At 29.4% G+C, this 13,148-nt stretch overlaps 1 protein-coding gene across 3 annotated transcripts in view; it reads right to left on the bottom strand.

The window, feature by feature from the left end:
* CSMD3 (CUB and Sushi multiple domains 3) overlaps positions 1-13,148 on the bottom strand; it is a gene marked incomplete at both ends in the record, with an annotated part of 1,156,743 nt that overhangs the window by 711,591 nt on the left and 432,004 nt on the right. For 2 of the 3 annotated variants that reach the window (XM_080694904.1, XM_080694905.1), the window contains 2 exons: positions 309-396; positions 8,608-8,685. In XM_080694904.1, the coding sequence (XP_080551030.1) occupies positions 309-396; positions 8,608-8,685 (166 nt within the window). The remainder of the gene's footprint in view (positions 1-308; positions 397-8,607; positions 8,686-13,148) is intronic. The other variant, XM_080694906.1, reaches the window with a different exon arrangement.

Here is a 13,148-nt window from a genome sequence, read left to right as displayed (position 1 = left end):
TGAGAAATTACCCAAGGTCATACAACTAATTAATAAGCAGAATTTGAATACATAGATATTTAAAATCTAAACTCCATCATGTTTCATTTACCACAAGAACTTAATCATTTAATTTCTAAAAGAGTGTCCTGATAAAGCTGATATATTAACTAGTCACTCTAAGGTAAGTATATATTATTATTTTTTAGCAACACATCACCAGAATCAAACCACCACAGTTTGAAGTCACCGTGTCTCCATTTCTATATTATTAACTATTTTAAGTTAAACTTTAACAAAATAAAAAATGAAATAATTTAATGTATTACCTAAAATCTGATCCAAGTCTCTTCCCATTTTCCGGTTCTCCTGGATCTGGGCATAAATTGGAAGCTGTTTTAATTCCTCCCTCATTTACTGGAACAACAGAAAGAAACATAAATAAATAAAAAATATATAATTAGAAAATAATGTTAGCTTAACAATCTATACAGTTCTATATTTTTGTATTTTTACTATAATTACCATTTTCATCTAAGGATATTTAAAATATAATTTTATTGGACAGTGATGAAGATAAAACATTTTCTCTATTTAAGAACTTATTAGAACTTAAATGAAATGTTCATATTCAATGCTTCTATATTAGTCTAATACTTTGTTTCTAATTATAGTAAAATTGTTAAACACTTTTACAGGAAAGCAGAGCCAGAGTTCTCAATAATTGGCAGTATATAAATGACCATCATTTAAGATAGTCATCTGTTTCCCTGTGTTTTTTTGGGTTTTTTTTTTTTGTATTGTTTTGTTTTTATGGTTCTAATAATAAAACCCAGGGGCACTCTATCACTGAGCAATATCCTTAGGCCATTCATATTTTGAATTTTGAGACAGGGTCTACCTAAGTGGCCCAGGCTAACCTTGAATTTGTGATCTTCCTGCCTTAGCCCTTTTCTAGTAGCTGAGATTCCAGGAGTGGGCCATCATACCTAGTGTGTCATTGTTACTTTTAGAGTTTCAGTAAAAAAATAAAACTCTATGGATAAAGTTTAAAATTATCAGTTCCCCTGTGTCTGGTATAGGTTTTCCAACATTAAAGCAAAACATTGTTGAAAATCACTGGGCATATTACTGAATACAATAATATATACAATACATAAACTAAAATATTGGCTTTACTCTCAATAATTTTTTTTTTTTTTTTTTTTTTTTGCAGTTCTGGGGATGGAACCCAGGAGCATTCAACCTCCGAGCTACACCCCCTACCCTATTTTTTATTCTTTATTTTGAAGCAGGGTCTCACCAAGTTGTGGAGGCTCTCACTATGTAGCTGAGGCTGTCTGTGAACCGCTCTCCTCTGGTTTTAGCCTCCCGAATACTGGGATTACAAGCATGCGCCACCCCACCCGACTCAAGAAATTTTTATGACTACCATTGTACACATTTTCAACAGTTCCTTCAGAGTACTCAGTTATTGAAAAATTTAGTAACTTTTCTTTTCAGTGAATGTGATCACTTTTGATAAATATATCATGAGGACATGTTTTTTTTTTAAATAGGAAGATTACTTTTGAAACCATATAGTTCCAAAATATCTGAATATGTTGGTTTCTTATATTTATTCTTATAGTAAAATGAAGAACTTTTATTGCTTTGCTCTTTATCAACTTGTCTGCTCTTTCTATGCTCTTTCTATCTCTCTCTCTCTCTCTCTATATATATATATATATATATATATATATTCAGCAATATTGTTTTATATGTATAAAATATATAAAAAAGAATATATATGAATATTGCTGTGTATAAAATATATAAAAAGAATATATATACATATATGAATATTGCTGAACTAGAGATTTCAGAAGGAACACCTAAACCTTGCTATAGTTCTTGTCCTACCATGGGCATTGGAATGACCTGATCTTTCTTTACAGAACAGAAATCAAAGTGGTACAAGTTTTCTTTCACAGGTGAACACTAGAAAGAAAATAGGAACTTTTGATAAGTAAGAAGAGGGGCAAGTGGAATAGTGGATTGGAATTCAAGGTGAGTGTGGTGATCTGAAAAAAAGATGATTGAAGAAGGAAACTATCCAAATGATGCTATATCCATATATGAAGGTATTACTACCAATCTCACTAATCTGTATGAGGAGGAAGGAGAGCGCAGAGTGGGCTGCAGAAGGAAATGCACCAAGTCTGTGTGCATGTATATTTGTATCACTGTGAACTTCACTATGAGGTATAATCACATAATTAGGATATACTAATAAAAGCATAAAAATAAAGTACAAAATAAGCCCTGCTTATTACTGTATCCCTACCCTATAAAAATAACCTTTTACATAGTAGATGTTCACTAACATTTTAATTCTCATTAAAGAGTAAAGTATAATGAAAATGCCCTGCCCTAATTCTAAATATTCTAAATCTAGAATAGATACCTGGGCACCATTTTTCACAACCTTAAAAGAGATTCTAATATGAACTTGAGAACCACTGGACTTTTCAGTCACTTAGTTCAGATTGTTCTCTGTGTTCAAATTGACTCATCCATTAGGAAAATAATCCTTGGATGAGAGCCCAGTAGCCATGGATATAAAATTTTGCCTCTATTTCTATCATTCAAATACTTTTTCTAAGAATCACCAACAGTAGTCTTCTTGCCCACTTTATTAAATGCTCATTGATTCATAGCATGCGATATTTTTGCTTTTCTTAGTCATCTAAATTGCTATTTAATTACTTTTAACCATATTGAGATTTTGGCTGGTATCTTAGGTCAGCTGATTCAGATTTTGTATTTCTCTACTTCTTGAAAAAAATTACCTCTGTCCTAATGACTTCTAATGTATAGGTTTTTTCACTTTTTTCCAAGCTTCTTTCTTATTTCTTCAATGGTATATTAAATCAGTCAAAATTCCTATTATCATCTCATGCATCTGCTCAAGTTCAACCTTGTCACTTTCATACTTTTGTGAAAGCATTATCATCTACCTCCAATCTATCTTGAATATTAGAGGAAAATCAAACTTCCTGAAACAGTTTTTTATGACTGCTCTAATCTCCAACCAGTCAGCCAGAATTTACCAAGTCAATTGTATTTCTTGGTAATCTACAAGATACATCTATCACTTAAATCCAACGTTCTCCACTCTATCCTGTGATTTTGCTGGCCAGACATGCTCCCTTGCATTCATTTCTTTGATTTTTTTCCATATGTCTATGTTTTCAATTTTTTTCCCTTTTAGCTATCAAAACCCTATCTAATGTTCTAAGACTCAGCTCAAATTACACTTCTTCCAAAATATAGTAACTCAGTTTTACCATATTGTTCTGAGCCTTATTTTTACTTACTAGAAGTACTTTCATTGACAGTATTATAATTCACTTTAAAATCATTTTAATAAGCTGGGCATGGTGGCATATGATTGTAATCCTAGCATTTGGGAGGCTGAGAAGGGAGGATCATGGTTCAAGGACAGCCTGAGCTAAGACTTAGTGAGGCCTTTTGCAACTCTGTGAGACCCTGTTTCAAAATAAAAAAAAAAAAAAAATAGGGCTGGGGGTGTAGCTCATAGGTAGAATGCTCCTGGGTTATTTCTCAATATATTTCCTAGTTATTTGTTTGACCATAATCATAACCTGAAACATTGTTTTCAGTGAATTTAGCTGTGTGTGTGTGTGTGTGTGTGTGTGTGTGTGTGTGTGTGTGTGTGTGTGTGATACATGGCCTTTTTACCTCTGAGATACACTCCCTGGTTCTATTTTTTTTTTAAATTTAGAAATAGAGTCCCACTAAATTGGTGAGGCTGGCTTTGAATCTGCAATACTCCTGTCTCAGCCACCCAAACATGTGCCACCACTCCTGGAACGAATTAAACATTTTTTAAAATTCCAATCATTTAAAATATTTAAAAATGTTATTATGACTTTTTAGTACATGCTGGAGATAATAAAACAGATAGCATAAACTAACTTTATTTTGTTATAGAATAATATATAACATAGTTTATATAGGATCATGTTAGTGATTTATTAATATATTCTTAGAAGGTAAAATAACAAATTTATTCCTTTCCATTTTGACATCATTATTGTCTCAAAAAAGTAAGTCTTTGTGAAACATTTTATATGAATTTTAATGCTAGCCATTTATATGCCTTAAGTGTATTAATTTATCCTCAAAAAATCTTAAGGGTAACTACTACTATTATACATCTACTGGTAAGAAAACTAAGGCATAGAAGGGTTAAAAATGTGTCACCACTCATATATAGCTACTTAATACTAGGTGGAAACTATATTTAAATATAGGACAAGACTTGAGCCCTATCTAGAAATCTCAGCAAGGAGAAACCATGTCATTACCTAAAATTCAAAGTATTTGAGCAAAACTTTTACCTTAAAGTGGAAAGAATATTCATAATTTTACTACATTTATCTAATTAATGAAAATTCTTATTAAATTAATTCTCAAATTATTTATATTCAGAAGAATCATTTAAGCCACTTGTTTGGGACATCTGTAATAGAGGAATGACTCCCCCAATTAAAATGTAAAGATAATGGGAAAGCTTCTGTATGGTATGTGCATTTAATATCTGTTATAATTGTTCAAAATAAAAATTAGATTAAGCACATATACTTTTTATTTTCTTTGCTAATATTTAAATATTTCATAATTGCCAATAGTTAAGTGATATAAAGACATACAAATGAAGCTCATTCTCCTTCAATCAGTTGCTTTCACCACAAAATACCATTGAAGCAATTGAAAAGACTAACATTTGGGCTTATTTTAACTTGAATAGTAATAAGTAGCATAAGAACATGAATGCTGTTATAAATTTAATTCCATGTGCAGACTGGTATCCTCCCCTAAAAAAGTATATCACTTACAGGAAAGCCCATTTTCATATAAGTATAGCACTTATAGGAAAGCCCATTTCAAGGATATTTTTATTATTACTATTATTAATGACATATGATTCAGTTTACCCACATAACAGTGAAAAAGGAATAGGGGGATACATTTCATTGTATTTTAAAATTTCACTGAAAATAACACTGAAGTATTTTTATCCCATGTGTTTATACAATATACTTCAGGAATCTTAATTTTCTGTAGTATTGCATAATCTAACATAAAGTATTATAAAATTAGTCAACATCAAATAAAATGTTTTTAAAGGCACATTTTCTGAGACTTCTGATTTCATATAGCACATAACGCACTCTGAAAATCAAAATAATCAGATTCTGACTAAAACTCACTTCTGCATTACCCCATATGGCTACTTACATTGCTGCCTTTCTCATATTGTTAGATTTTTAATTTTGATTCTAATTTTAAAAATACAGTGCTTTTGAAAGTTCTGAATTCAAACATTGTGTGAACAGTGTGTTTATCTTATACCAATATACATAATATTCTACAGATAATTGCCTTCTAATTCATTTAACTTCCCAATAAAATGTTAGATCCTTGGGGTCCAAGAGCTTATTTTATTTACTGTTTTCTTTCTTGTTCTTGTATGGTGATGCTATGGATAACTCTGGATTGTATATGGATAATAAGGATGAATGAAAATATGGATTTAAAATAGAAAAACAATTATGGGAGGCTCACATATTTTTGATAATTTTACTTTAATATTCTAGGTATACTAGGTATATTGGAAATACTACTAGCCATTAAGTTCAACTCTTTTTTTATTTTATTTTTTGTGACACTAGAGATTAAACCCAGAGATATTCTATCTCTGAGATATACCCCAGCCCTATAATTATTATTATTTTTTTTATTTTTTATTGGTGTATTGATTGTAGTCATACATCTTAATGGAGCACTCTTTAAAACACAAAAATCTGTTTTTTTAAATCACTTAAAATTAAAAATAACTTTAACAACCCCCAAATTTTGATGCTAAATTTGGCAAACTTACTATTTTGAGCAACAAAGGATGGGATGAATGGGGCAATTTAGAGTTCTGTTACTAAACCTGAAAAAAAGAAACTAGCCATTTAAACAGTGAAATTTCTTCATAAACACTATTGGAGTTTAATGAATCTTTTCAATTAATTTCTTGGTTAAACCATAAAGAAGCAATTGTGAGAAGATAGATGTTGCATGCATGTATTTCATGGTCTCCATGCTTATATCCTCTATATATTCTCTATGCTTTTGCTTCCTTCGACTCAACACAACAATAAAACTGGTAGTTTTTTCAAGGAACATGGACTTTGATTTTTTTTATTTAAAAGATATATGTTAGATCAAAGTTTTCTTGCTATTATTTTGCCTCACACTAAAGAATTGACATTAAGTGATTAAAACCCAAATGCATCTTGATAATAGACGTATAATGATAAAAATTGAAATGATATAATCCTTTTCTATTAACAACCATACAATTCTATTTGTCTATCCGTGTATACATTTAAATATATTTGTGCTGTGGATTGAACCCAGAGGATTCTTACTTCTGAGTTGTACCCAACCCTATTTTAATTTTTATTTCAAAACAGGGTATTGCTTAGTTACTGGGTGTCTTGCTAAACTGCTGAGGCTGGCCTCTAAATTTTACAACCATAAAAAAACTACTCATAAAAGTTTGTTTACAAGTTGTAGAAATTATGTTTAAAAAACATGAGTATTTTGTCATTCTTACATAAGAACAATGGATATGTGCAAAATTTGTTTTAAAATATTAACAATTTTGCTTGATGTTAACTTTGAATTCAATCATCTCAAATATTCATGCTTTTATTTTTTCAAAAAGCACCATACTGTCCAAATTCTTTTTCTAATAATTATTACTCATTAAAATAATGAAATATATATTTTAATTAAGGCAATATGCCTATATCTATAATTATATACATAAAATAATATTTAATAAATTCTAGATATCTTAGTATACATTGAGTGAATTTCTCAAAACATTTGGAAGTTTTAAGCATGTAGCATATAAAGCAACATTTGTATAGACAAAATTTTAAAAAAATCTAGTTTTATACTTTGTAAACCTACCTAGAATTCAAAAATCAGCCAGATGAGATATTAGAAAAAGTGTCATAAATCTAATATTTAATGCTTCAGACATTTTAGCATGTGTGAGTCATCCCATCCAGCAATTTTTTCACTCATATTTCTATTAAATACATACTTATAATTATATTTCTATTATATATTATACAATTATATTTTTAGTGTATATATTATATTTTTATTATATATTCCTTTCTAAAATGTATCTAGTGATTTATATAGAAATTTTCTCGTGCATCATACTTTCTTCAAAAGAGATATCAGTTTAGAAATATTTTACCCCAAATGTAAGAAAAAATCGATATTAATAAGCTTAATATCTTGAAATCAATTATTATGTGCATTCCAATCAGGTAACTCAATTTGGCAAATTATTTCTTATTAATATTTGCCTAGTTTTGGTTTAGTGTTCGTAAGTCTAACTAAAAATTTCCATTTTAAAATGTTTTAAGCCATAGGTATTTGATAACATAAAGGTCCCAAATTTGTTTCTTGATAATTGATAGAACAGCTTAATTCACATCACTTATTAATTATATATAGAAGTCAAAAAGCAAATGATTTTTCTGAGGCAACAATAATGAATGACTTTTAAAATAAATACTTATATTTCTTTAGGTTATTTGGAATTTAAAAATATAAGAGTTTAAAATAAACTCTTGACTGAGGACAAAGGTCAGTGATAGAGTGTTTGCCTAGCATGCTACAAGGCCTTGGTGCAATCCCCAACACCACAAAGAAACAGTAGACTCTTGTTGAAAAATCAACAATAGTTCCATATATTATTTACAAATAGCTACTCTCATGTACTATCAGCATGCTGCTTGAAAAGTTAGGTTTATCCTAGATGGGTTATTTCAAAGGTATTTATTAATTTGTATGAAAAACATGGATAGCTTTAATAAAATTATTATTTTATGTTTATAGTAATACTGAATAATACTTTGAGTGTTCCTTTTATTCTGAGATTGTGAGATGAATATTTGAGGATCTATAAAATCATGAATTTGTGAACAAAAATTTATATTTCCAGCCATATTATAAGAATTTCAAGAGTGAATAATAATTTAATATTCACAAAATCTATTGACTTATTATCAAAATAAATTGTCAAATTAAGATATTTTTTCTCAAATGACAATTGCTATAATAAAAAATATTCCTTAGAAAAAAGTACAATTTTGGTAAAAATTTAAATATATTCAAATAAGAATTTCTATAGAAAACTGCAAATTTTAGAAATTATATTTCCTTTTTATCTCATATCATCCTAGAATTACAATGCTTGATTGTCAGCACCACAGAAGATCAAAAGATTTTTTACATAATGAAATATGGAATTAATTATAGCAAAAACCACCTGAGATTGGAAAATGACCATATTAATCCAATAATTAATACACATTTAAGTACAATAAAATATCGAATACTCATCATGCATGTTATGTAGATATTAATGGAGTTAATTTGGTAAATACACAAACAATTTTATAAAACACACACAAACAACACAGACACCACAAACTTCACTCTTGCACTAGAGAAAGTAACAAAAAAAAGTAGTACACTCACAGATAGAAAACTTGTTGCTGTTGTCTTTCCCTGGAAACAATTTAAATCCTCTAGATTTAAAATCTATGGCCTTTTTCACTAGTTAAGAAAACAAACAAAAACATGTATCAGGAAATACAATTTGAAAATGAAATTCAAGTTAACAAATCTTGTTAGCATGGAATTATGCATGTTAAAGAAACTGATTTCTTAAGCCTGATATAGGGTACCTGCAATATAATCATCTACTCATAAAACACTAAGCAGTGTAGAAGAATTTTAAATTTTCTATAGGGAGAATCCTTCATATGCATATATATATTTTTAAAAAGCGATCCAAATTTTTGTATAGTAATGCAAATCTTAATACTTTGTCATAAGCCACTTGAATTTATCACATTTTATCAAATGAATTAAACTAGAAAAGCAAATAATGCTAAGAAATTAGAATGATGGGAAGAATTTATTGAATTTGGTTTTTTTAAAAATAAGTTACCTACAAATTTAGTCCATTTAAAATGTTAGGGACTATTTAAGAAAATTGTATAATTTAAAAATTAAATGTTTTAATGATTATGCCCATAATTTCTATTTACTATCATTGCTTTTGACACTATTAATGTGAATCTACATTGTACAAAATGTATGAAAGCATAATACAACTACTTAGATCATTGTAACTATCTTGCTATTCCTGATTTTATGAAACCCAAAATCAACATTTTCAGAAATGAGATAATATATTTTGCACTGTATTAAATATATATAACTGGATAGTCTAACAATAGTTGCTATAGATTTGAAAAAATGATCAATATTAGCTGAGAAGATTATTTTTTAATTTACTTTATATAAAATTTAAAAAGAATATTTAATAGAAGCCTCACCAATTAAAAATTATGCAACTTGACCTGAGTTATTAAAATATCAATTATTGTCCTAAAGATCACTCAACATAAATAGAATACAATAAATAGGTTTACCTTACACAATTATAACAGTATATCTTAAATATTGTTTTTATCAAGTTTAAAGTGAATGATAATAAAACATTATGTAAATAGGTTTTGTGCATGTAATAAATTTGAAAAGAAAGCAAACTGGTTTTTATTTGATAGTTCAAAATAATTGTCTTACTAATTCTCAGCTATCACTCTAACCAGTAGTTTAAATCATGGATGTTTTACTGGTTTTCATGCATTTTAAGGTGATTTTTTTCTTGTTAATACTTTAAAAAGTAGGAAGGTAGTGATAGGATCTGATGGTTTATGGTAATTTAGAGGTACAAACTCTAATACTACATATATTAATTGAGGAAAATGATCATTGGAGCATTACTTTAGAGTCCTGATAGTGGGCAATTACTAATCGTGCAATTTTGAACAAAGATCTGCCCTTTTACCAAAAAGTAGATAAACTTTCTCTCTATTTACTGTTCTGAGATTTCTGCGACCTTTATTTTTAGTCAAAGAATGACTTCCAGCTCTCTCTCAAGGGATGCATTTGGTTCTAATTCTCCATCCATACCTCCATGGTAACCTAAAGTTAAATTCTACTGAAGTATTCAACTACTCTAAATTTAGCTCTGCAACTTGTGAAATTCCCTACTGCCTCAAAATACTTAGAAAAATTTGCATTTTTTTCATTTTGTGGGATGATTCTAGATTTTCATTTCCTATTCCAAGCATGAATTGTAAGTAGGAATTTACCTCTATTTTTCCCCTGCATTATCAGATTTCACTTTAAAAAGTATCACAAGTGAGTCTGAAGATTGCATGATAGTTTTAACTAAAATCTTAAATTAAAAGAGAATAAAGAAAGCTAAATGAAAAAATTGCAAACCCAAAGTAGGAAATTGCAGAAGTATCAGTTCCATAGGTTTAAGAGGTTACTGCTATAAATAATGTTTAACTTCTACTTATATAAGTTGGGGAGGTATGGAAATATGGAGAGGGACAGGTTTATGTGCATGCACATATAAATACACACTGGATTATTTGGCTGTATGAGGTAAGGAGCAACACCTGAAGATTAAAAAAACAACGAGTGGGAAATGGTGGTGCACGATTGTAATCCGAGTACTTAGGAGACTGAGGCAAGCGGATGGCAAGTTAGCAGCCATCCTCAGCTACTTAGTGAAGTCTTCTACAACTTAGTGAGACTCTATGAAATAATATAAATAATATCAAAATAAATAATATAAAATAGGGCTGGGATATAGCTAAGAGATAGAATGCTTCTGGGTTCCATCATCAATACCACCACCACAACAAAAACAATAACAAAAAAATAAATAAGAAAATGAATCATTCAAGCCAAGAAAGCATTACCTCAGATCAGGAATTTTAAATAACTTCCCGGATTTAAAGAGGATCTAACATTCATTTTATTTTTAAACAGCTATATAGATCAACTTATTTTTAATTTAAAATGTTGGCATTTTAAATTAAAACTATTTAAAAATACACACTTTCAATTAAAAACTATAATACAGATGCAGAAACTGGAAGGTCAGGAAATAACCATTTAGGAGGTAAGAAAGTATGAATGAACAAGGTAAAGTTTAAATTCACACAAATTTTAAAATCTGTTAAACTGGGAGGGATGGGAAATGGGGAAGGGCTAAATGAGGGATGTGTGCCTGCATGCCTCTCCCATCGTGTACCCCATTAAGATGTCTGACTACAAAGCACCAATGATAAACTTTAAAGTTAAATAAAATATATTAAACTGTAAAAAATACTTTAGGAAATTTCATAACTTTAATGGAAAGAGCTCATATCATAGAGATTTATGAATAAATCAAATTAATTAAAAATTTCAAGAAGGCTTTATAAGATCCTGCTTTAAATCATTTACCAGATATTTAATATAACATAGGTGCCATAAAAATACGGTTTAATTTATATAAAAGGTATACACGATAAATCTTGACAGGGCAGGAAGCAATGAGTGATTCTAATAACCATGATTCATTTTTTCAGAAAAACTGCCTTTTTAAAAAATCTGGAGTATTTCAGTAAGAAGCATATAAAATAGATTTTATTAGAGAGTCAAAGATAAATACATCATGGTCTTTTATAGAGTTTAATGTGTTATTTGTGGCGATTCCCTTTGCTGTTCGCTGAGTTCCTCAAAGGCAGAAACAGTATCTTGCCCACATCGTGTAAGTGTATGAGTAAATGTATGCAGTACTGTTAGTTCCGGGTCATTTAGTTAAGAGTATTTTCTTGAGAGAATTTCCTTTATTAATCTTGAGACAGAAGGGTTGAAGGGATAAAGGAATGAATACTCAAGATCATTTGTAAAGGCATTTTTAAATACACAAAAACTATGTGTGATTTAATAAATTTAGGAAGCTTTAAGTGTTACGTTCCATAGGCACAGGCTCCAAAATCCATCTCCTTTGCTTTCCTGTGTTTTCATATACTAAATTATTTTTGAGTATTTTTGTTTATTTTTATCACTTCTCTGGTTTAACTCATGCTCTTTTAGCATAATAAAAATGTCTTAATATGGGAAAAGTCTGGCAGAAAGAACAATAATAGGTCAAAAATCAAATTCACTTTTTTTAGTTGAAAAAACACTTTGTTTCTGTAATCTTTATTAGAGTAGTTTTAAACCACTACAGTGAATTATTGCTGTGGAACCTTCCAGGTCAATTATTGTTCTATTATCCTCAAAATTAAATTGAATTCTATGTTGCTTTTAAGAGCTTATAAAATGAAGATTATTTGCCTGAGTATTATTTAAGCCTCATCTACACTTCATGTTAATCAGCTGCTGTTACTTATTTGAAATGATTTAATTTATGTCTATTATAAAATTACCATATATGAATGAAAACTTTCTTCCAAGTATTTTTTTAGTAGGTGGCATCTGACTCTATTTTTTATTTTTATTATTTATTTATTTATTTATTTATTTATTTATTTTTGCAGGTTTGGGGATAGAACCCAGGGGCATTCGACCTTCGAGCTACACCCTCTGCCCTATTTTGTATTCTTTATTTTGAAACCAGGTCTCACTGAGTTGCAGAGGGCCTCCCTAAGTAGCTGAGGCTGTCCGTGAACCACGATCCTCCGGTCTCAGCTTCCTGAATGCTAGGATTACAAGCATGCGCCACCATGCCCACTGGCTTTATTTTTTTAGGTTAGGAAATGGTTGCTTGATCAAGAACAAGTACAATTAGTGGTAGACAATAGATTGAGAAGTAGTGTTGATGTAGATCTTTCATTTTAGAAAACTGATCATCTATCAGAGATGTGATAAAGGGAATTCAAACATCATTTGGAAGTTTGGAAAAGGTAACCTTTAAGTGTTCTTTCTAACACAGAGGTTCTTTAACTTAAAGTCCCAAAATATTTCTTGGCTTCAAGTTCCTTACATAAAAATTGATAGGCTTCTCACTACATAATCTCAAAATTTAAATATCCATAATTTATGATCCTATTTCATTGGCATGTATATATAGTGGAAATTTGAAATTCTTGAATATTCATCTTTGGAAACAAAGAGACATGATTTATATTAGTAAAATATTTCTTTCAATTGAAAATAAT

This window comes from Muscardinus avellanarius, assembly GCF_963383645.1.
Source record: "Muscardinus avellanarius genome assembly, chromosome: 4".
NCBI classification, from domain to species: domain Eukaryota; kingdom Metazoa; phylum Chordata; class Mammalia; order Rodentia; family Gliridae; genus Muscardinus; species Muscardinus avellanarius.
This window is presented reverse-complemented; position numbering and strand designations above follow the sequence as displayed.